The following is a 23,219-nucleotide window of genomic DNA, read 5'->3' on the forward strand; positions in this document are numbered from 1 at the left end:
CAGGGGCCTGAGAGGTGTCAGGGAGGGGAATGGGCCTGGGAGGTGCTGGGATGGGACAGGGAGGGGAATGGGATTGACTGAGATGGAGTGGGAGGGGACTTGGAGGGAATGGGAAGGGATCTGGAATGGATTGTGGGTGACTGGGAGGGGACTGGGCTGGACTGGGAGGGGACTTAGAAGGGACTGGGAAGGGAATGAAAAGGAACTGGGAGGGTCTGAAAGGTAGTTGGAAGGGACTGGGAGGGACAGAGAGAGACTGAAAGGAGACTGGGATGGACCTGGTAAGGACTGGATTGGGACTGGGTTGTACTGGGAAAGGACTGGAATGAGAGGGCTTGGAAGGGGCCTGGATGGGAACTGAAAGTGCTCCTAGGAAGAACTGGGACAGACTGGGAGGGATTGGGAGGTGGTCTGGGAGAGACTGGAGCAGGATTGGGCAGGGACTGGGATGGGATTAGAGAGGGGCTGGGAGAGGTCTGGGAGGGAACTGGAAGGCACTGCAGAGGAATTGGGAGGGACTGGGAAGGATTCGGAGAGGTCTGGAAGGGAACTGGGAGGGACTGGGAGGGGGCTTGATGGGACTGGGAATCTTACCTGGAGGCGCTGGGAGCTGCTCTGGGGGCGCTGGGAGCCTCCTCTGTGCCCCTGCCGCCGTTTGGTCTCCCTCCCCCCTCCCTCCCTCCCTCCCGGCGCTGACAGAGCAGGAGGGCCAGGCCACGCTCTGATTGGCCAGCGGGGCTCGGGCAGCAGCGCTCCCATTGGCTGCGCTGGGCCAGCCCCCCAGTTTGGGAACAGTGCGTCCCAGTTCGGGACCAGTCCCCCCCAGTTTGGGAACAGTGCGTCCCAGTTCGGGACCAGCCCCCCCAGTTTGGGAACAGTGCGTCCCAGTTCGGGACCAGCCCCCCCAGTTTGGGAACAGTGCGTCCCAGTTCGGGACCAGCCCCCCCAGTTTTGTTCCAGTGCGTCCCAGTTCGGGACCAGCCCCCCCAGTTTGGGAACAGTGCGTCCCAGTTCGGGACCAGTCCCCCCCAGTTTGGGAACAGTGCGTCCCAGTTCGGGACCAGCCCCCCCAGTTTGGGAACAGTGCGTCCCAGTTCGGGACCAGCCCCCCCAGTTTGGGAACAGTGCGTCCCAGTTCGGGACCAGCCCCCCAGTTTGGGAACAGTGCGTCCCAGTTCGGGACCAGCCCCCCAGTTTGGGAACAGTGCGTCCCAGTTTGGGACCAGCCCCCCCCAGTTTGGGAACAGTGTGTCCCAGTTTGGGACCAGCCCCCCCAGTTTGGGAACAGTGCGTCCCAGTTTGGGACCAGCCCCCCCAGTTTGGGAACAGTGCATCCCAGTTTGGGACCAGCACCTCCCAGTTTGGGACCAGCCCCCCGAGTTTTGTTCCAGTGTGTCCCAGTTTGGGACCAGCCCCCCCAGTTTTGTTCCAGTGTGTCCCAGTCCGGGACCAGCCCCCCCAGTTTTGTTCCAGTGTGTCCCAGTTTAGGACCAGCCCCCCCAGTTTGGGAACAGTGCGTCCCAGTTCGGGACTTCTCCCTCCCAGTTTGGGAACAGAGTGTCCCAGTTTGGGACCAGTCCCCCCAGTTTGGGAACAGAGTGTCCCAGTTCGGGACCAGTCCCCCCAGTTTGGGAACAGAGTGTCCCAGTTCGGGACCAGTCCCCCCAGTTTAGGAACAGTGCATCCCAGTTTGGGACCAGTCCCCCCAGTTTGGGAACAGAGTGTCCCATTTCGGGACCAGCCCCTCCCAGTTTGGGAACAGTGTGTCCCAGTTTGGGACCAGCCCCCCCAGTTCGGGACCAGTGTGTCCCAGTTCGGGACCAGTCCCCCCCAGTTTTGTTCCAGTGTGCCCCAGTTTGGGACCAGACCCCCCCAGTCTGCGACCACTCCCCTGCAGTTTGGGTTGAGTGTGTCCCAGTTTGGGCCCAGTTTGCCCCAGTTGGGGTCCAGTTCCCTCCCAGTCCCTTCCATTCCCCTCCCACTTCTGTTCCAGTCCCTCCCACTCCCCATCCAGTTCTTCCCAGTCCCCTCCAGTCCCTCCCAGTCTTTGCCGGTTCCCTCCCACACCCTCCCAGTTTCCTCGCAGTTCCTGCCCAGTCCCATCCCAGTGCTTCCCAATTCCATCCAGTACCCCCAACACACCTTCATGTCCCCTCCCAGTCTGTCCCAGTCCCTACCACTTCGGTTCCAGTCCCCAGCCCTCCCCTCCCAGTCCCTCCAAATCCCTTTCCAGTACCTCCCAGTTCCCTCCCAACTCGCTCCCAGTCCCTAACAGTTCTCTCCTACTCTGTCCCAATGCCTCCCACTTCCTTCCCAGTCCCCCGCTCAGTCCCCTCCCGTTTCCATCCCACAACTTCCCAGGCCCTCCAAATTCTATCCCAATCCTTCTCATTTCCCTCCCAGCCCCTCCCAGGGAGCCTGACTGGGAGGGACTGGGATGGAACTGGGTGTGACGGGCAGGGATGGGGCACAGGGTGCAGACTGTGAGGGAGTGTCAGGGACTGGGAGGGAACTGGTAGGCACTGGGAGGGAACTGGTTGTGACTGTGTGGGGATAGGGAGAGACTGGGATAGACTGGGAGGGATTGGGAGGAGACTGGGAGGGCATTGGGACGGACTGGGAGGGAATGGGATGGAGTGGGAAGGGATCAGGGATGGAGTGGAGGGACTGGGAGGGACTGGGATGGCCTGGGAGATGTGGAGGGAGAGAGGGATAGGGGCTTGGGAGTTAGTGGAGGGGACTGGGATATACTGGGAGATAGTGGAATGGAGTGGGAGTGGATTGGGAGGGAAGGGAGAGGGATCTGGAATGGATTGTGAGTGACTGGGAGAGGACTGGAATGGCACTAGGGACTGGGAGAGACTGAGAGAGGACTTAGATGGACCTGGAAAGGACTGGAAGGGACTGGGAGGGAAATGGGAGAGGATTGGAAGGGACTGAAAAGGACTGGGTGTGGAGTGGGATGTACTGGGAAAGGAGTGGAATGGGATTGTGAGAGAGTGGGATGGGACTGGGAGGGAATGGGTGGGATTCAGAGACACGGGGAAGGAGTGGGATGAGTGGGAGGGAGTGAGATGGACTGGGAAGGGATCTGGGAAGGACTGAGCTGAACTGGGAGAGGTCTGGGAAGGAGCCTGAGAGGTGTCAGGGAGGTGCTGGGATGGGACAGGGAGGAGAATGGGAGGGACTGCTGGGAAGTGGGAGAGGAATGAGATGGAATGGGAGGGAGTGGCAGGGGATTGGGAGGGAAGGGAAAGGGATCTGGAATGAATTGTGAGTGACTGGGAGGGGACAGGGAGGGGATTAGGAGGGAGTGGGAGGTGACTGGAAGGGGACTGGGATATTCTGGGAGCTAGTGGGATGGACTGGGAAGGATTGGGATGAGGCTGGATGGGAGTGATAGAGGACTGGGAGGGGACTGGAATGGGACTGGGAAGGGACTGAGAGAGACTGGGAGGGAACTGAGATGGACCTGGTAAGGACTGGACTGGGACTGGGAGAGGACTGTGAGGGAACTGGGAGAGGCCAGGAAGGGCCTGGGAGGGGAGTGGGAGGGATTGAGAGGAACTGGGAAGGCCTTGGAGGAGGCTGGGAGGGCATTGGGATGGAGTGGGAGTGGGATGGAGTGGGAATGGGCCTGAGAGGTGTCAGGGAGGAGTGGCCTGGGAGGGCATTGGGAGGGAATGGGAAGGGATCTGGAATGGATTGTGAGTGACTGGGAGGGGACTGGGCCAGAGTGGGAGGGTGTGAAAGGTATTTGGGGTGGCCTGGAAGGCATTGTGAGGGACTGGGAGGGGACTGGGATGTACTGGGAGCTAGTGGGATGGACTGGGAAGGATTGGAAGGGGGCTGGGTGAGACTGGGAGGGGATTGGGAGGAAATGGGAGCAGACTGGGAGGGACAGAGAGAGACGAGGAGGGGATTGGGAGGGAAGGGGAAGAGATGGGAAGGGGAGTGGGAAGGGGCTGGTAAGGACTGGATTGGGATTGGGATAGGCCTGGAAAGGACTGAGGAGGACTGGAAGGAGATCAGGAGGGATTGGGTAGGACTGGAATGGGATTGTGAGAGACTGGGAAGGGATTGGGAGTGAGTGGGTGGGATTCAGAGGAACGGGGAGGGAGTGGGATGTAGCGGGAGGGAGTAGGATGGGCTGGGAAGGATTGCGCTGAACTGGGAGAGGACTGGGAAGGGGCCTGAGAGGTGTCAAGGGAGGGAAATTGGACTAGGAGGTGCTGGGATGGGCCAGGGAGGAGATTTGGAAAGGATTGTGAGTGACTGGGAGGGGACTGTGCAGGTGGTGGGAGGGTGTGAAAAGTGGTTGGAGTGGCATGGGAGGGGACTGGGATATACTGGGAGCCAGTGGGATGGGCTGGGAAGGATTGGGAGGGGGCTGGGTGGGACTGATAGAGGACTGGGAGGAAATGGGAGAGGACTGTGAGGGACTGGAGTTGGACTGGGAAAGGACTCATCCCAGTCCCCTCCCAGTCCTCAGTCCCTGCCAGTCCTGTCCCATTCCTTCCCAGTCCTCTCCCAGACCGTCCCAGTCCCAATCCAGTCCTTCCCAGTGTCTCCCAGTGTCTCCCAGTATGCCCCAGTCCCCTTCCAGACTAGGGTGATTGTGAGTGAGTGAGAGAGGCAGGGAGGGGAATGGGAGGGAGAGCTGGGAAGTGGGATGGGATTGGGAGGGACTGGGGAGGAGTGGGAGGAGACTGAGAGGGAAGTGGGAAAGGATGAGGGATGGAGTGGAGGGATTGTGAGGGACTGGGATGGACTGGGAGGGGATGTGGAGGGCCTGGGAGAGAGGGATAGGGGCATGGGAGTTAGTGGAGGGGACTGGGATATACTGGGAGATAGTGGAACAGAGTGGGAGTGGATTGGGAGGGAATGGAGAGGGATCTGGAATGGATTGTGACTGGGAGAGGACTGGAATGGCACTAGGGACTGGGAGAGACTGGAAAGGACTGGATTGGGACTGGGAGAGGATTGGGAGGGAAATGGGAGAGGATTGGAAGGGACTGAAAAGAACTGGGTGCGGAGTGGTATGTACTGGGAAAGGAGTGGAATGGGATTGTGAGAGAGTGGGATGGGACTGGGAGGGGTTTGGGAGGGAGTGGGTGGGATTCAGAGACACGGGGAAGGAGTGGGTGTGAGATGGACTGGGAAGGGATCTGGGAAGGACTGAGCTAAACTGGGAGAGGACTGGGAAGGAGCCTGAGAGGTGTCAGGGAGGGGAATGGGCCTGGGAGGTGCTGGGATGGGACAGGGAGGGGACTGGGAGGGACTGCTGGGAAGTGGGAGAGGAATGAGATGGAATGGGAGGGAGTGGAAGGGGCTTGGGAGGGAAGGGAAAGGGATCTGGAATGAATTGTGAGTGACTGGGAGGGGACAGGGAGGGGATTAGGAGGGAGTGGGAGGTGACTGGAAGGGGACTGGGATATTCTGGGAGCCAGTGGGATGGACTGGGAAGGATTGGGATGGGGCTGGGTGGGAGTGACAGAGGACTGGGATGGGACTGGGAAGGGACTGGGCGGGACTGAGAGAGACTGGGAGGGGACTGAGATGGACCTGATAAGTACTGGACTGGGACTGGGAGAGGACTGTGAGGGAACTGGGAGAGGCCAGGAAGGGCCTGGGAGGGGAGTGGGAGGGATTGAGAGGAACTGTGAAGGACTTGGAGGAGACTGGGAGGGCATTGGGATGGAGTGGGAATGGGCCTGAGAGGTGTCAGGGAGGAGAGTGGCCTGGGAGGGCATTGGGAGGGAATGGGACGGGATCTGGAATGGATTGTGAGTGACTGGGAGGGGACTGGGCCAGAGTGGGAGGGTGTGAAAGGTATTTGGGGTGGCCTGGAAGGCATTGTGAGGGATTGGGAGGGGACTGGGATGTACTGGGAGCTAGTGGGATGGACTGGGAAGGATTGGAAGGGGGCTGGGTGAGTCTGGGAGGGGATTGGGAGGGAAGGGATTGGGATGGGAAGGGGAGTGGGAAGGGGCTGGTAAGGACTGGATTTGGATTGGGAGAGGCCTGGAAAGGACTGAGGAGGACTGGAAGGAGACCAGGAGGGATTGGGTAGGACTGGAATGGGATTGCGAGAGACTGGGAGGGGATTGGGAGGGAGTGGGATGGATTGGGAAGGGATCTGGGAAGGAGTGAGTGGGACTGGGAGGGATTGGGTGAGACTGGGAAGGGGCCTGAGAGGTCTTGGGATGGGACAGGGAGGGGAATGGGAGGGACTGGTGGAAGTGGGATGGGATTGGGGGGACTGGTGAGGCGTGGGAGGAGACTTGGAGGGACTGAGAGGTAGTAGGAGGGAAGTGGGAAAGGATGAGGGATGGAGTGGAGGGATTGGGAGGGACTGGGATGGCCTGGGAGGGGATGTGGAGGGCCTGGGAGAGAGGGATAGGGGCTCGGGAGTTAGTGGAGGGGACTGGGATATACTGGGAGATAGTGGGATGGAGTGGGAGAGATTTGGAATGGATCTGGAATGGATTGTGAGTGAGTGGAATGGCAATGGAAAGGGACGAGGAGGGACTGACAGAGTGGGAGGGGACTGGGATGGAGCTGGAAAGGACTGGATTGGGACTGGGAGAGGACTGGAAGGGACTGAAAAGGACTGGGAGGGCAGTGGGATGTAGTGGGAAAGGAGTGTAATGGGATAGTGAGGGACTGGGAAGGGATTGGGAGTGAGTGGGTGGGATTCAGAGGAACGGGGAGGGAGTGGGAGGGAGTAGGATGGGCTGGGAAGGGATCTGGGAAGGACTGAGCTGAACTGGGAGAGGACTGGGAAGGGGCATGAGAGGTGGCAAGGGAGGGGAATGAGACTGGAATGTGCTGGGAAGGGACAGGGAGGGGATTTGGAAAGGATTGTGAGTGACTGGGAGGGGACTGTGCAGGTGGTGGGAGGGTGTGAAAGGTGGTTGGAGTGGCATGGGAGGGGACTGGGATATACTGGGAGCCAGTGGGATGGGCTGGGAAGGATTGGGAGGGGGCTGGGTGGGACTGATAGAGGACTGGGAGGAAATGGGAGAGGACTGTGAGGGACTGGAGTTGGACTGGGAAAGGACTCATCCCAGTCCCCTCCCAGTCCTCAGTCCCTGCCAGTCCTGTCCCATTCCTTCCCAGTCCTCTCCCAGACCGTCCCAGTCCCAATCCAGTCCTTCCCAGTGTCCATCCCAGTGTCTCCCAGTATGCCCCAGTCCCCTTCCAGACTAGGGTGATTGTGAGTGAGTGGGAGAGGCAGGGAGGGGAATGGGAGGGAGAGCTGGGAAGTGGGATGGGATTGGGAGGGACTGGTGAGGAGTGGGAGGAGACTGAGAGGGAAGAGGGAAAGGATGAGGGATGGAGTGGAGGGATTGTGAGGGACTGGGATGGACTGGGAGGGGATGTGGAAGGCCTGGGAGAGAGGGATGGGGGCATGGGAGTTAGTGGAGGGGACTGGGATATACTGGGAGATAGTGGAATGGAGTGGGAGTGGATTGGGAGGGAGTGGAGAGGGATCTGGAATGGATTGTGACTGGGAGAGGACTGGAATGGCACTAGGGACTGGGAGAGACTGGGATGGAGCTGGAAAGGACTGGATTGGGACTGGGAGAGGACTGGGAGGGAAATGGGAGAGGGTTAGGGATGGAGTGGAGGGATTTGGGAGGGACTGGATGGCCTGGGAGGGGATGTGGAGGGCCTGGGAGAGAGGGATAGGGGCTTGGGAGTTAGTGGAGGGAATTGGGATGCAGAGGGAGGGAAGTGGTAGGGACTGCAGGGGAATTGGGAGGGACTGGAGGGATTCGGAGAGGTCTGGAACGGGCCTGGGAGGGGACTTTTTGAGACCGGGACCCGTACCTGGAGGCACTGGGAGCCATCTGGGAAGCACTGGGAGCCATCCTGGGAGGACGGGGAGCCATCCTGGAGGCACTGGGAGCCATCTGGGAAGCACTGGGAGCCATCCTGGGAGGACGGGGAGCCATCCTGGAGGCACTGGGAGCCATCCTGGAGGCACTGGGAGCTGAACTGGGAGCCGCCATTGTGTCCCCTGCCACCATTTTGTCTCCCTCCCTCCCTCCCTGACGCTGTGAGGGGAAAGAGCGGGAAAGCCAGGCTGCGCTCTGATTGGCCAGCGGGGCTTAGGCGGGAAGCGCTCCCATTGGCTGCACTGGGCCCAATTCCCCCACTTGGTGTGCACTTTGGGCCCAGTTCCTACCAGTTTGGGCCCAGTTTGGGACCACTTCCATCCCAAGCCCTCCCAGTCCCCTCCCATTTCCATCCCACTACCTCCCAGTCTCTACCAGTCCCCTCCCATTTCCATCCCACTGCCTCCCAGTCTCTACCAGTCCCCTCCCATTTCCATCCCACTACCTCCCAGTCTCTACCAGTCCCCTCCCATTTCCATCCCACTGCCTCCCAGTCTCTACCAGTCCCCTCCCATTTCCATCCCACTGCCTCCCAGTCTCTACCAGTCCCCTCCCATTTCCATCCCACTACCTCCCAGTCTCTACCAGTCCCCTCCCATTTCCATCCCACTACCTCCCAGTCTCTACCAGTCCCCTCCCATTTCCATCCCACTGCCTCCCAGTCTCTACCAGTCCCCTCCCATTTCCATCCCACTACCTCCCAGTCTCTCCCAGTCCCCTCCCATTTCCATCCCACTACCTCCCAGTCTCTACCAGTCCCCTCCCATTTCCATCCCACTACCTCCCAGTCTCTACCAGTCCCCTCCCATTTCCATCCCACTGCCTCCCAGTCTCTACCAGTCCCCTCCCATTTCCATCCCACTGCCTCCCAGTCTCTACCAGTCCCCTCCCATTTCCATCCCACTACCTCCCAGTCTCTCCCAGTCCCCTCCCATTTCCATCCCACTACCTCCCAGTCTCTACCAGTCCCCTCCCATTTCCATCCCACTACCTCCCAGTCACCTCCCAGTCATTCCCAGTCCTTCCAGGGATGGAAGTGTCGGGGACTGGGAGGGGATCTGCAAGAGACTGGAATTGACTGTGAGTGGATCTGGGAGGTACTGGGATCGGATCTGGGAGAGACTGAGAGAGACTGGAAGGGACGGGGAGGAATGGAGGGGTCTGGGATCGGATCTGGGAGCGACTGTGAGGGGATGGAAGGGACGGGGAGGAATGGAGGGGTCTGGGATTGGATCTGGAAGCGACTGGGAGGGACTGGAAGGGACGGGGAGGAACGGAAGGGACTGGGATTGGATCTGGAAGCGACTGGGAGGGACTGGAAGGGAAGGGGAGGAACGGAAGGGACTGGGATCGGATCTGGGAGAGACTGAGAGGGACTGGAAGGGACGGTGGAGGAATGGAGGGGTCTGGGATCGGATCTGGGAGCGACTGTGAGGGGCTGGAAGGGACGGGGAGGAACGGAAGGGACTGGGATTGGATCTGGAAGCGACTGGGAGGGACTGGAAGGGATGGGGAGGAACGAAAGGGACGGGGCGGGGATCTGGGCGGGACTGGGAGGGATAGGGACGGGGCTGGGATCGACTGGGAGGGGTTTGGGAGGGACTGGGCCGGTCCGGGCGGTATCTGTGTGGGCCTGGGAGCAGAGGAGAGCATGGGAGCCATCCTGTGAGCACTGTGCGTTGTCCTGGAGCACTGGGAGGTACTGGGATCCATACCTGGAGGCGCTGGGAGCTGAGCTGGGAGCGCTGGGAGCCGCCACGGAGCCCCCTGCGGCCGTTTTGTCTCCCTCCCCCCTCCCTCCCGGCGCCGTGAGGGGAAAGAGCGGGAAAGCCAGGCCGTGCTCTGATTGGCCAGCGGCGTTTGGGCGGGAAGCGCTCAGCCTCTGCGCTCTGGCAGGCTCTGGGGGGTCTCACTCTGGGTTTCGGTGTCCCCTTTGGCTCGGCCCCCCCAGCCACGGCTCCAGGGGTCTGGGGGTATCGAAAGGGCCTTTGGGGGCATCTAAAGGCGTCAGGGGTGAGCTGGAGGGGGTCTGCGGGTATCTAAAGGAGGCCTGTGGCCATGTAGAGGGGTCAGGGACCCTCGTAAAGGGGTCCGTGGGCACCTAGAGTGGGTCTGGCGAGATGCAAAGGTGGAGGCTGTGCTTGCTGTGCAAGGCTGCTTGTGTGTGTGTGCTTTAGGTGTGGTTTGCTCTGGGGTGCAGTCAGTGTGTGCTGCTGTCCAGCCGAAGCACTGCAGAGCTGCTGCTTCTCCTTGCAGCACACGCTCAGAGGACAGGTCCCTGGATTGCAGTGCTGCTCCAATGGCCTGTGGTGGCTGCAGGCAGCCGCGGCCCGGGGAGCCCAAGACTCAGCGTGTGGAAGGGTTGGGAGCAGCCCTGGGTGCCTGCAAGGATTCGGGAGGTCAGCTGAGCAGGTGAGATGGATCTGAGACACCTTTCAGAGCAGCTGCTGTGAGTATCTGGAGTCTTCCTGCAGCGTTGGTGCAGTTAAAGTAGAGAAAGCAGCTCTGGAAGGTTTGTGCTGCATCTTCCATCCAGCTGCGTTCTGCAGCCCCTGGGAAGGTGTTGGTTGGTAGAGCGCATCTGTGGGAGGTGTGAAGGGAGCTGGGGGTCTGTCTGCCTGCACAGGGAGAGCTCAGCTGTCTCTGCTCGTCACAGTGCTAGAGAGCAGCTTTCAGAGCTCCGCAGCGTGCTGGAGCTGCTGCAGGAGGATCAAATGGTGTCTGCCTCCCAGACACAGGGAGAGCAGCGTGGAGCCTCCTCCTGTCTGCTTCGTCCATGTGGCAGCTGTCCTGGCACTTGTCATGCCAGTGAAGTAACTGAGCCATGCCGAGAGAGGGGAGGAAATGCAAAGCAGTGGCCCTGAGACAAATCTCACTCTTCCCACAGGCCCGAGCAGGTCTGAAACCCTGCCACGGAGAGGCACAGGCCCCGCAGCAGTGCCTGCATTTCAGCAGCTGCCCATCGGAGCTAAGCACAGCCTCGGCTCAGAGGTGAGGGCATGGCTGTGAGAGTGCAGCTGTCACCAGCACCTGCTCCTCTCCGTGCTCCAGTGGGGCCAAACGTTTCAGATCCACCGCTCCTCTGGGGACTGCAGCACTGGGGACTAATTTGAGGGTGGGTTTGTGTTGGGTTGGTTGGTTTGGCTTTGGTTGTTTTTTTCCCAGGTGCCAAAGCATCTGGGCCGTCTCTGATCTCACTGATCCCTTTTCTGTCATAAATGAAGCTTTACCAAAAAAGTTACAGTCGTGTCACTTCCAGCCTGATCTGCATGGCTTGAGCAGCCACTGCCAAAGAGCAAAGCCTTTGTCAGGGCTCTCGGAGCAGCTCGTTTGTTGTGTGTGTGAAAAAGGCAACCAAGTGTCAGGGGTTGTCTTTCCCATCTTCTGGTGGGGTGCTCTGACGTGCTTTATTTCTGTCTGGCTGTCACTGGTACGTGTCCCTGGCAGCTCAGGAGCATGTCTGCTGGGCAGTGCTGGGGGCCAGGCGTCCCTCCTGTGTGTGCATGGCCCACATGGCAGCACCCTGCAGTCAGAGCTGACTGTGTGCACTGGAGGTGGAGTGTTGGAGTGGGATCAGCTCAGAGCTCTGCAAGGTCAGTGCATGGCAGTGGAAAATGAAATGCTTTGGCAGTGTTTTTACTGGGGGCATAGGAGCGTGCCCTCACCTTCACAGTGTGAGTAACTGAGCTTTGTCCTTGGTTGTTTCACTCTTGGCAGGTTTGCACTTTGCTTTCCACTCCACTGGCCAAGCCAGCCAGATGTGCAGCAGCAGCAGGATGGGCACGAGGGCCCCAGCTGCTGCGGTGAATCCGTCAGCACGGACGCTGGTGCCGCTGCAGCCTGGCCCTGCAGCCTGGCAGGGTGATCTCCTTTGGCTCGGCTCCTGTGGGCTCCAGGTAGGGTTTGTCTGTGTCTGCCAGGAGGGAAGGGTTGAAAAGGAGATTGCTCAGTCAGAGCTCTGACCTAGTAGCTGAAGATTCTGTCCAATGCAGATGCTGACAGAGCAGCTGGATGAGCAGAAAGCCTCTCGTGCAAACGGCTGTGGAGTGCTTCTCTCTGTTCCCTGCTGCTGGGAGGTGCTGACAGGTTAGGGTTTGCAGGGAGGCAGATCTCGCGGAGCAGGGCTGAACTCACTGTGCAAGGACACTGCACAATCCAGTGTGGATCAAAAGCGAGTGACAACTTTATTTAGTAGCCACACGCTTATATGTGTTACAGATAATTTATGCATACATGTAAGAAGCTAAATGGCTGAATCCCTAAATACCCCATTTGCTCTGCTTGAGTTGTCTGCTGACTCATCAAGGACAGTGCCTCCCTGGCTAGTTATATTAAATGCTGCCTTTGTTTATTCAATATGTCTTTGTTTCTGTGTGGCCTAGCACAGCCTTAATTTAGTTCCATATACTCATCCTGCTTGCCCACTTCTAAGTCATGTCCATTTTCCTTTAGCCATTCTGCAACAAGGGTTAGTGGAGGGGTGTGAAGAATTTGCAGGGATCTCTAAGGGTCTGCAGACACCTTTGAAAGGTCTGAAGTTGTCTGTAGATGTCTCTAGGGTGCTGCAGGGGTCTGCAGGCACCTCTTAAATGTCTGGAGGGGTCTGTAGCTGTCTGTAGAGGTCTCTAGAGCTTTGTAGAGGAATGTGGGTGCCTGCAGCTGTCTCTAGGGGTGTGTGGAGGTCTGCAGGCACCTTTCAAATGTCTGGAGGGGTCTGCAGAGCTCTGTCAGGGTCTGTAGATTTTGGCAGGGTTCTGTAGGAGTCTCTGGGCAACTTTTAAAGGTGTGGAGGGGTCTGCAGGTGCCTGTTGAGCTTTGTCCATGTCTGTGGTGGTGTGTAGGTGAGTGTGGGTGTCTGCAGAGGTGTGAAGGGGTCTGTAGCTGTTTGTCAGGGTCTGAGAGAGTCTGCAGAGGTCTGTAGAGTTGAGTAGGTGTTTGGAGGTTTCTGTGTGGGTCTGTAGGTGCCTGCAGGCATCATTGAAGGCTCTGGAGGGGTCTGTAGATGTGTGCAGGGGTCTGTTAAATATCTGGAGGGGTCTGAAGGGGTCTGGGGAGCTCTGTAGGGGTCTGTATGTGTTTGCAGGCACCTGCAGGGGTCCGTAGATGCCTGTAGGGATTTGCAGGGCTCTGTTAGTTCTCTGCAGAGGTCTGCCTGGGTCTGGAGGTGCCTTTTAATGGGTCTGTGGAGGTCTGGAGGGCTCTGCAGTGGGCTGCAGTGGTCTGTTAAAGGTGTGGAGGGGTCTGTAGGTGTCTGCATTCAGTGAAGGAGTTCTTTGGCTCCAGGACACTTTTGTCCAGTGTCTCTAAAGTGTGACTGTCCCAAATGAGATAGAGGTGCACTGGCAGCGTGTTTGCAGATGGCCCCAAGCTGAGTGGTGCTGGAGAGCAAGCCGAGGGGCAGGATGGCATCCAGGAAACACCTGGGCAGGCAGGGGAGCTGGGCCCAGGCGAAGCTTGTGAGGTTCCAGGAGAGCAAGGGCAGGGTGCTGCGTGTGGGCGGGAGGAAGCCTGCCTGTGCCTGCGGGCTGGGGGCGGAGGCGATAAAGAGCAGCCCTGGGGGTGCTGGGGAGAAGCTGAGTGCGAGCACATGGTGTGAGCTTGCAGGCCAGGAGGAGCCTGTCGGTGTCTGCAGGGCTGTGCAAGCAGCTGTAGGAGTCTGCCCAGGTCTGTAGGTGTCTGCAGGGGTCTTCTAAAAGGCCTGGAGGCTTTTCTGAGTGTGCAGAGGTGTGCGGGGGTCTGGAGGCATCTGTAGGTACCCTTAGGGGCCTGGAGGGCTCTCTGGGAGTCTGTGGAGCTCTCTGGGTGTCTGTGGAGGTGGTTAGGGGTCTGTAGAGGTGTCTGTGGTGCTGTAGGTGTCTCAAACGGCTGTGAAGGTCTTGAGGTGCCTTGCAAAGGTCTCGAGGTGTCTGTAGGGGTCTGCAGGGTTCTCTGGCAGTCTGTAGAGGTCTGTGGGGGTCTCTAGGGGCCTCTTAAAGACATGTAGGGGTCTGCAGGGCTCTATGGAAAGGTCGGGAGGGGTCCCTAGAGGTCTCTAGGAGGCTGGAGGGGTGTGCAAGTGTCTGTAGCATTCAGCAGGGGTGTGGAGGTTTCTGTTCTGGGCCCGCAGGTGTCTGCAGGCATCTTGTAAAGGTCTGCAGGGGTCTGTGGAGCTCTGTCAGGCATCTGTTAAGTGTCTGCAGGAATGCATTCAAGGTGTGGAGGGGGCTGCAGGGCTCTGCAGAGGAGGCTGTGGCTGTGTGTAGAGGTCTTAGGGGTGTGAAGAGTTTGCAGGGGTCTGTAAGGGTCTGCAGAGCCCTTGGAAAGGTCTGAAGTTGTCTGTAGGAGTCTGGAGATGTCTCTAGGGCTCTGCAGGGCTCTGCTGCTGCGGGAGGAGTGGGCTGGCGGAGCCACGCCCCCCGGGCTGCGGAGCCACGCCCCCTCCCTGGCCTTTCTTGCCTGGCTCTGGTTGCTGCCTCTTTATTTGCATAACCACACCCCCTTTCCGTAGCCACGCCCCCTCCCCATGCTGCGCCTGGCCCCGCCCCCTCGGCCCCGCCCCCGCCCCCCAGTAACTAATTATATGGTGACAGATTTGGAGCTTCCTTTGGAGGAGGAGTTCAGGAGGTGGCTGCTGATTGGTGGATTGTGATGGGCGTGGTTTGCCGCTTGTTCTGCCTCCCTCATTTGCATACATTTCAATATCAGGCTCTGCCTTTGAGTACCTTGGAGATGTGTTGGGGGTTGGGGAGGGGTTACCGGGAGGGTCAGCAGCTGATTGGTGGATCCTGTGGGGGCTGTGGGCATGGTCACCCCTGTGCCCCGCCCCCTCATTTGCATAAACGAAGGCAGGGTCCACCTGGCAGAGTTTGGTGCTTTATTGGGGGGGGGAACTGGTTAGGACGGGGAGGGTCAGCAGCTGATTGGTGCGTCCTCTGGCGTGGGCGGGGCCTGCCCCTGCCCCGCCCCTCCGAAGCGCTCGATGGTCTCCAGCACAGCCCCAGCAGCTCCAGGAAGGAGGAGACCTCCCCCCGCAGGCCTCCAGCCCCCCGGGAGACCCAGAGCCTGCGGGGGGAGGGCTCAGGGACCCCCAGACCCTCCCAGGGACCTCCAATAACCTCCCAGGGACCTCTGATGACCTCTCGGGGACCCCCAGACCCTCCCAGGGACCCTCAGACCCTCCTAGGGACCACCCAGGGACCCGCAGACCCGCCCACTGGCCTCCCAGAGACCCCCACTCACCTCCTTGTATGCCCCCACTAATCCCCCAGCCCCTCCCCGTCCCCGCCCAGCGCCCCCCAGTGCCCACTCAGGCCCTCAGCTTGTCCCCGCAGCACTGCAGCCTGGCCTGGGGGCGCTGCTGAGGCCTCCCCCAGGGCCGGGCTGGGGGCTGCAGGCCTGGGCCCAGCGCCCTCAGTGCCACCTGTGCCAGGCCAGCAGGCAGCGGCAGCAGCACCTCCCTGGCAGGGCAGGTCAAGGAGCCTCGGGGGAGGGACCCCAGCACCCCCCAGCGTCCCCCCAGTCCCCTCCCACTGCTCCCAGTCCCCCCCAGGCACCCCTGGGACTCTCTACGGCACCCACAGACCCTTCCCCTCCCCCCCAGCCACCTCTGACCCCCGTCAAAACCTCACCCGGGGACCCCCATGACACCCCCAGACCCTCCCTCTGCTCCACTGCCCCCTCCCCCCAGCCACCTCGGACCCTTCCCAAGGCGCCCCCAAACCCCCCCAACCCCGGGGCCGCCTACAACACCCCCAGACCCTCCCCCTACCCCCTTCAGCCACTTCGGACCCCCCCCAAATCCCCCTGCGACCCCCCCAAGCGCCCCTGGCAACCACTGACTCATCCCCAGACCCTCCCCCCACTGCTCGCCCCCCCCCCAGCCACCTCATCCCCCCCCCCCGGGACTCCTCAAACCCCCCTGGGGCCCCCCCGAAGCCCCTCTGGGACTCTCCAAAACCCCCCAGCCCCTTCCCCCGCTCCCCCCCGAGCCCTCTCGGACCCCTCCCGGGACCCCCCAACTCCGCCTAAGACCCCCCCGGGGCTGGGTACAGCCGCAGCAGCTCGCTCCGCGCCGCCATCTTGCCTCCGTGCCGTCACTTCCGGCTGGCAGGCGACGCTCTGGGCTCTCCTCTCGCTGGTCAAAGCCGGTCTAGGCCTCGGAGGTCCTCCAGGCGCCACTGCGAGCGGCTCTGGGCCAAAGCAATGTCTGTGCTCAGCTGCAGGGATGGATTTGCCTGCACTCAAGCTGCTGCTGCCAGAGCCCCTCCGTGTCAATCTGTGCTGCCGTTGGGTTCTGCAGCTCTCTCCAGCAAGCATGGCATGAGCTGAAGGAGCAGCAGGAGCAGCATGGCCGTTCCCCAGGCAGCAGGAGGGTTCAGCCCAGCACCAGCTCATGCGGGAGGAGCAGATGCTGAGGGACATCCCCCACGAGACGCAGGTGGCCAAAGAGGCTGGGTCAGGTAAGGCTTTGTGTGGAGTTTGTGCTCCTTCTGGCAGTCAGGTGCACCGGTTCTGAGGAGTAGAAGCATGGAGTGGTTGCTGTTGGAGAAGAGCTTCCAAATCATCCAGGGCAGCCCTTAAGGCAGCACTGCCAGGTCACCCCTAAAGCATGTCCCTGAGCAGCACAGCTGTAGGACTTTGCCTCCCTCCAGGTAGCTGCAGCCAGCAGTGAGGTCACTGATCAGACTCTGTGCTCAGAGCAGAGCTGCTGCAGCCCTCTCAGCATCTTGGTGGCCTCCTCTGCACTGGCTCCAACACTTCCATGTCCTTCTTGTGCTGGGGGCTCCAGAACTGCCCCCAGGACTGCAGATGGGGTGTGAGGAGAGCAGAGGCAAGGGGCAGAATCCCCTCCCTTGCCCTGCTGCCCACACTGCTCTTGCTGGAGCCCAGCACAGGGTTGCTGTCTGGGCTGCACTCACACTGCAGGCTCCTCTTGAGCTTTACATCAGCCCAGACCCCCAGGGCCTGTTCCTCAGGGCTGCTCTCAGCCGTTCCCCATCCAGCCTGGAGTTGTGCTTGGGATTGTGCCCACCCAGGTGCAGGACCTTGCACTTGGCCTTGATGAATGCCATGAGGTTGGCCTGGGCGCACCTCTGCAGCCTGCCCAGTTTGTAACTGGGGCTGTAAAGAATGGTTATGCATTGCCTGTGCTTCTGATTTCAGGAGAGTCCCATTTCATTCTTGATGCTTTCTTTAAGAGAGGCATACAACTGAGCTCCCTCAGAGAAGCAGCATGAAGTGCATGAAGGATGCTGGCTGCACTCAGTACAGACAAGGCACATTGGAGTAGGTTAACAAGATGCTTGACATTTGCCCTTAATGGTCATTGTCTTCAAATGCATCATTCGGGAGTGAAGTTGCTTGGCATTTGCAGTTGACTACTTCTTCTCTGGCCTTTGGAGTGAAGGAAGGGAAAAACCAGAGTTGAAGATGTCAGCTCTGTAAGTTTTCTCTGGGTGATCAAAGCATGCACAACATCCTGTGCTTGTGCTCTGGAAGATTCTAGGAGCTTCACGGGGACTCAGGGAGCACAAGTTCTGGATTTCTGTGGGCTGTCTCTAGATGAACACCTGAGTGCAGTGAATCTAAAAGCAGCTGTCTCTCATTTGAAGTTAAAGTGATGTGACTGATCTGGTGCTTTATAGGTGCCAAAAAGGAGAGCTTCTTCACCTGCTTCTCCTGTGCAAGCTCTTCTGTCTGTCTGCTGAGATGTTTCTGCCTGTTTCTCTGGCAGAGAAGTGTTTGCTTTTTGGGCTGGGTAAGTAGGAGATTTGTTTTGTTGATTTGCTTTGTTTTGTCGCTGAATACTTGGTGCAGCTGGCCTCAGATGCTGTTTGTTCACAAAGGACACACTACTGTGTGATTGGTGGGCATAGAAGCAGTAATTGCTGACAGAAGCACGCTTGTGACCTTGGCTGTAAATTCATGAACAGGCATTACAGTGTTTCTGTCTCTGCAAGCCAAAGTACTCTCATGCTGAAGAACTTCTTCCTCAGATCCACTCTGAGCAGCCCTGCTCTCCCTCAGCTTCAAACCATTCCCCTTGCCCTGTCTTTAGACACCCTTATGGAAAAAGTCCCTCTGCAGCCTTCCTGCTGCAGGTTCCCTTCAGGTACTGGGAGGTAGCTTTAAAGTCTCCCTGGAGTCTTGTCCCCTTCAGGCTGAGCAGCCCCAGCTCCCTCAGCCTATCCTCTTAGAAGTGCTCCAGCCCTTGGCTCATCCTCGTGGTCCTGCTCTGAACTGGTTCCAGCAGTTTTTCGTTCTTCAGCTGGACTGTGGCCATGTGGAATGTTTTGGGTTGTGCTTTTGCCTTTGCATGCTGAAAGACTTCCTGTGTTACCTTAGTAGTACGTTTCATGTGCAAGGTTCCTGTCTGTGATCTCTTGCTGCTGGGGAAGTCATGAGCTACCTGTGGGGGTGTGAAATGCAGTAAGCTTCCATCGCGTTGCCTGCACGGGTGTGAGGGGACAAAGTACTGCTGAGAAGCCTTTTTGTACCATTCTCTTCCCCCTTCCCCTCTTGCCTTTAAGGGAACACACACAGGGAGAAGCTCACTGAGCGCCCTCTGACATGCTGTAGGAATTCTTTGCTTTGCAGTGTTTTACACTGTGGCTCTTCAAACCTGTAACCCATCTGCTTTCCATTGCCAGCGAGCTGACCATCCGTACTACCGTCGCCTTGAATGCCTCCAACCAGCAGTGTTTGCTGCCAGACAGACACCTGGAGAAGACAGAGGACATGGTTAAGTTCATGAAGGATATCTTGGATGGTGCTGCTGAAGTAAGTCTTTGTTGTGGCTTGAGATATATTGGTTGGTGTTTGGTTTTTCCCCCCTTAGCTGCGGTGGCTCCGATTGTTACGCCGTGTGATTTATCTTCCTGTCCTGGCTGTCTTCCCGTGCTGGGTGCTGGCAGTGAATAAGTGGTGAGGAGTGCTTGGGGTGTGCCATCCTTTGCTGTTCTCACTGTGGGAACTCCAAGAGCCATGGAATGGGTGCGTTATGAGTGATGCACAATTAATAACCAATATTAATGTTGGTATCCAGGCAAAGGTTGTTAATAACTACAACCAACCTGTTTCTTATCATTCAGTCTCTGCAGAAAGCTTATTGACAAGGTTCAAAGCACACAGCTGGGGTATTTGTACACTTAGAATCATGGAATCAGCCAGGTTGGAAGAGACCTCCAAGCTCATCCAGCCCAACCTAGCCCCAGCCCTCTCCAGTCAGCTAGGCCATGGCACTAAGTGCCTCATCCAGGCTTTTCTTGAGCAGCTGCAGGGACGGCGACGCCCTAGGCAGCCTCTGTGGTCTGAGAGCAGAGCAGCAACTTGCTGTTAGTTTGCTGTGATGGTCTCAAACAACTGTGGGAGAGTTTGGCATGAGCCTGTTGGAATGCTTAGCCTTACTGGAGGAGCTGGGAGCATCTGGGCAGCATGAAATGCAAGAGCAATTGCTTTTCACTTCCTTCTTAAGGGACTTAAGGGTTGGGAGGTCTGAAGAATGAACTGTTGGGATCATAACTGCAAAGTGTCAGCAGTTTTGACATGGTTCCATTTGACATTGCAGGCACAGGCTGGTGATGGACTTCTGCAACGAAGCAAGAGAGTCATCTATGAGGCCAAGGCTGCTGTAATGGTAGAGTTCATTGCTTATTCAGTGAGGTGATGCTCTTGTCAGTCAAGAAGGACTTAGTTGCAGAGGCTTTAGAAATGCTTTGATGTAAGCTTGTTGCCATGCTGTGCCTAGTGTATCTATTGTCACTATTTAGAACTAGGCTTAAACCAAATGAACTTCTTGATTAAAACAGCCAATCATGTCTGCCACAGTTCTAACTGTTCCACCTGCATGAATTTCACATTTTTCACTCTGCTGTTAGTCTGACATATTTTAAGGGACAGAATCATGAAAATCCAACCTCTTTTCCTTGAGCTTTTTGCCATCGCTTCAGAGGTTCTTTTGTGTTCTGAGCAATGTTTTGGTTTCAGTCTGTGCCAGTCCTCTGTCAGCCTCCCAGCCAAGTAATCTCTGCTTCTGTTGAGGCGGAGCAGCTTCTGTCTGTTGTTACTTGTCCTAGTGCTGAGCACCACCAAGCAGCAGCTGGCACCTTGGTGCTGACCCCTGCCCCTCGGCAATGTATAGACGTTAAGGAGATCCCTTCTCTTCTCCAGACTAAACATCCCCAGGCCCCTCTCTCTTCTTTCCAGCCCCCTCCTCTCTTGCCCCCCCACCGTGTCCCCCCTCCCCCCCGTCCTTCTTCCCCCCTCCCCCCCTCCTTCTTTCCCCCACCCCTCCTCTCTTTCCACCCCTCCACCTCCTCTCTTTTCCCACCCCTCCTCTCTTCACCCCCCCCACCTCCTCCTCCCTTTTCCCACCCCTCCTCTCTTTTCCCACCCCTCCTCTCTTCACCCCCCCCACCTCCTCTCTTTTCCCACCCCCCCTCTCTTCACCCCCCCACCTCCTCTCTTTTCCCCCCCCTCCTCTCTTCACCCCCCCCACCTCCTCTCTTTTCCCCCCCCTCCTCTCTTCCCCCCCCCCACCTCCTCTCTTTTCCCACCCCTCCTCTCTTCACCCCCCCCACCTCCCTCTCTTTTCCCTACCCCTCCTCTCTCTTTCCCACCCACCTCCTCTCTTCACCCCCCCACCTCCTCTCTTTTCCCACCCCTCCTCTCTTCACCCCCCACCTCCTCTCTATTCCCACTCCTCTTCTCCTCACCCCCCCACCTCCTCTCTTTTCCCACTCCTCTTCTCCTCACCCCCCCCCATTTTTCTCTCCCTCCCCACCTCCTCTCTTCTCTCCCCCCCACAATAACGAGAGCCACACCAGAGGCCAGAGCTGTGCTGTCGCAGCAAGCAAAGGGCAAAGGAGGCAACGAGATGCTGTAGGGACTCTGACTCTTGCTGCCAGGCTGCAACAAGAGGAAGGGAGATTCTGGCCCCCAACAGGTGAAAACAAGAGAGGAGCAAGGCAGGAAGCACAAAAGCAAACCTATCTCATGAAGGAAACAGCACAACTGCAAGCACAGCTTTAAGCACAGCATACCAAGGAGGAACAGAAATCCCAAGCAGAGCAAAGGGGAGGAGTGGCTTAGAGAAAAGCAAAAGCACCCCACAAAGCACACAGCCAAAACACCACCCCACTAAGGACACAGCCAACCTACCCCCGCAAAGGGGATCAGCCCAAGGCTTCTGCCTCTCCTGGGGCAGCTTAAAAAGGGGAGGTCAATTGAAGTCTCCTCCCACCCCAGCTGTGGCCACTTTGCCCTCCCTGCTCAGTGCCCTTTATAAGCAGTGCAGGAGGAGCCCAGCCCCAAGCTGGGCCCATTGCGGGCCAAGGGATCCTCCGCCTGGCATCCCAGGTGAGTGCGCACGGGTGAGCACCGGGTGCGTGGTGGAGGGTTTCAAAGGCCGGGGGGCCTGGCTGGCCCCCCGGCTAGCTAGGGCCACCTTAGGGCTGGGCTACTGACCCACTGCAACATCCACCTTAGCTCACGGGTGCTAAGTCTGTGTTGTTACTGAGGCTGAGGTTTCTCTAGGAGGTTGGATCCTCGAGGGTTTTGCTCTGGGTTCTGCAATGGATGCAAAGATGGAGCAGGAGCACTAACTGGAGCTGGTAACGGAGCAGCAGCAGCAGCTGGTAATGGAACTGGTAATGGAGCAGAAGCTGGTAACGTAGAGTGGAGAGGAGGAGGAGGAAAGCAGCAGAGACTGCCCGGGGGAAGGCAGAGAGTGGGGGCAGGACGGCAGGGGCTGCCCGGGGAAAGGTGGAGGGCAGCGGCAGGAGGGCAGGGAAGAGGTACAGAGCTTTCAGGTGCTGAGCTTCAACAGAAAGACCTGATGGAAAAGAAAAGAGACTAACTTGTTTAGCAAAAGTACTCTCTGGAATTTCCCAAGTCGCTTATTTATTGAAGGGAGTCATTTGTTGGTCATTGTCATCACGAGAGAGGACCTTTTGGTTTGCGTTAGGGTGGTTTGGGCTTGCCTGTAACTCCAGGCCCCTCAGAAATTGATGGGGGGGGGAAACCCCAACCCATGGATGTTCTCTTGGTTGTCTTTAATAGATAAACAAAGAGCAAGTGCGACTGAAAGAGCTTTGCAGGTAACAACTCTGTGACACTGTTTGGAGAGTTTTGAATTGGTCATTGCCAGCGAGATCAAGGTAGTGCCCCTTGGCCTTGCTGCATGTGGTGAACTGCTCCTAACACAGCCCAGCTGAACACAGAGTCAGGTGAAATGAAGGCTGAAGAGATAGGAAAAGTCTTTCTCAGCCTCATAGCTAAAGACAGTTTAGTTTCCCCAAGAAGTCCCTTTCTGCCTGTTGTGCATTGGTTTGATGCCAAAGCCAAACAACTGCCCCAGACCTTTCTTTTTTCTCAGCTTTGGTGTAAATGAATATGAATTGAGGTTGGATGAGGCCCTGAGCAGCCTGTTGCAGTGGGAGGTATCCCTGCCTAGAGCAGAGGGTTGGGACTGGATGATCCTTGAGGTCCCTTCCAACCTAAACCATTCAGTGAAGTCTTTTGTCAGCTCCTAGGATTAGTGACAGTGGGGAATGTTTGCTTGCTATGAGCTGAGGGAGCTGTTTCCTAAATGGAATGTTCATTAGTTCTTTAGCACCTGAAAATGTTGGCAGGCTACTTGATAAACCTCCTGGAACACAGGGGCCTGTTGAATTGTTTTCCCAGTGCCTGAACAACTTGCAGTGCTGTAATGGCTTAGCCTCCTGTTTCCCTCCAACACAGAAGTGAGGCAAAAGTAACACAGCCAAGGAAAAACCCTCTGGGTTGAGATCAAGAGGTAAATACAAAATGAGATCCTGCGGTGCACAATTACCTTAGCCTGTTTCTGTTTGCAGAAAGCAGGAGTCAGCCACCTGCCACCCATCCCCTCCTGACCCCAACCCCAGAAACCCAAAGCAGCACTTGGCACAGGAGGTCTCTCGTGTTGCAGTCTCAACTTCAAGCCCTGGAATACTTTGCTTCAGCCAGCAGCATGGGGTTGGATACCAACAGCAGAGTCGACTTAACCTGTGACTAAGTGAACTTTAAGTGTTCTGACTCCACAGTGGAACCTGATAAAGAAAGATGTGAATGGAAGCAGGCTCTGACTCCTCTGTGTAACTGATGAGAAGCTTTCTGAAGGAGGTGAATTTGTTTTACAGCCCTTCACTCAGCTGGTTACAGATCTTCAAGGTAGCTGCTGGTGCAGTGTCTGTTGGAGACTGTTAGCCACTCTGAAGGGGGGAGTTAGTGGAGCATCATAGGAACATGTAGAGAGATTGGTCAGTAAAAGGCATTTGTGTTACCCTTTTGAGTCATTTGAGTCACTTTTATTGTAAT

The 23,219-nt window shown here is 57.8% G+C and overlaps 1 protein-coding gene across 5 annotated transcripts; it reads left to right on the plus strand.

Moving 5' to 3' along the window:
• Positions 1-257: 257 nt before the first annotated feature.
• Positions 258-22,976, plus strand: LOC135173999 (protein disulfide-isomerase TMX3-like). Of its 5 annotated transcripts, none has more exons than XR_010301633.1 (10): positions 258-281; positions 10,161-10,316; positions 10,792-10,895; positions 11,352-11,497; positions 11,622-11,800; positions 11,897-16,342; positions 17,528-17,640; positions 18,533-18,662; positions 19,450-19,518; positions 22,736-22,976. XR_010301633.1 is itself a non-coding variant. In XM_064141238.1 (5 exons), the coding sequence occupies exons 1-5, from the start codon at positions 18,283-18,285 to the stop codon at positions 22,911-22,913; spliced, it is 444 nt and encodes a 147-aa protein (XP_063997308.1). In that variant the 5' UTR covers positions 18,201-18,282; the 3' UTR covers positions 22,914-22,976. The 5 variants fall into 5 exon arrangements, 2 of the variants coding, with proteins under 2 accessions (XP_063997309.1, XP_063997308.1); XR_010301634.1 differs by having other exon boundaries at positions 16,183-16,342; XR_010301635.1 differs by lacking the exon at positions 258-281 and adding an exon at positions 9,498-9,603 and having other exon boundaries at positions 10,792-11,497.
• Positions 22,977-23,219: the final 243 nt, after the last annotated feature.

The sequence above is a fragment of the Pogoniulus pusillus genome, unplaced genomic scaffold (genome assembly GCF_015220805.1).
Source record: "Pogoniulus pusillus isolate bPogPus1 unplaced genomic scaffold, bPogPus1.pri scaffold_194_arrow_ctg1, whole genome shotgun sequence".
NCBI classification, from domain to species: Eukaryota; Metazoa; Chordata; class Aves; order Piciformes; family Lybiidae; genus Pogoniulus; species Pogoniulus pusillus.

Excerpts from the sequence above, each read along its gene's own strand:
- LOC135173999 (XM_064141238.1), top strand. The coding sequence starts at position 18,283 with ATGAGCTACCTGTGGGGGTGTGAAATGCA. Across the intron at positions 18,663-19,449 it reads TCTTGGATGGTGCTGCTGAA|GCACAGGCTGGTGATGGACT; the intron begins GTAAGTCTTTGT and ends TTGACATTGCAG. Across the intron at positions 21,980-22,735 it reads CGACTGAAAGAGCTTTGCAG|AAAGCAGGAGTCAGCCACCT; the intron begins GTAACAACTCTG and ends TTCTGTTTGCAG.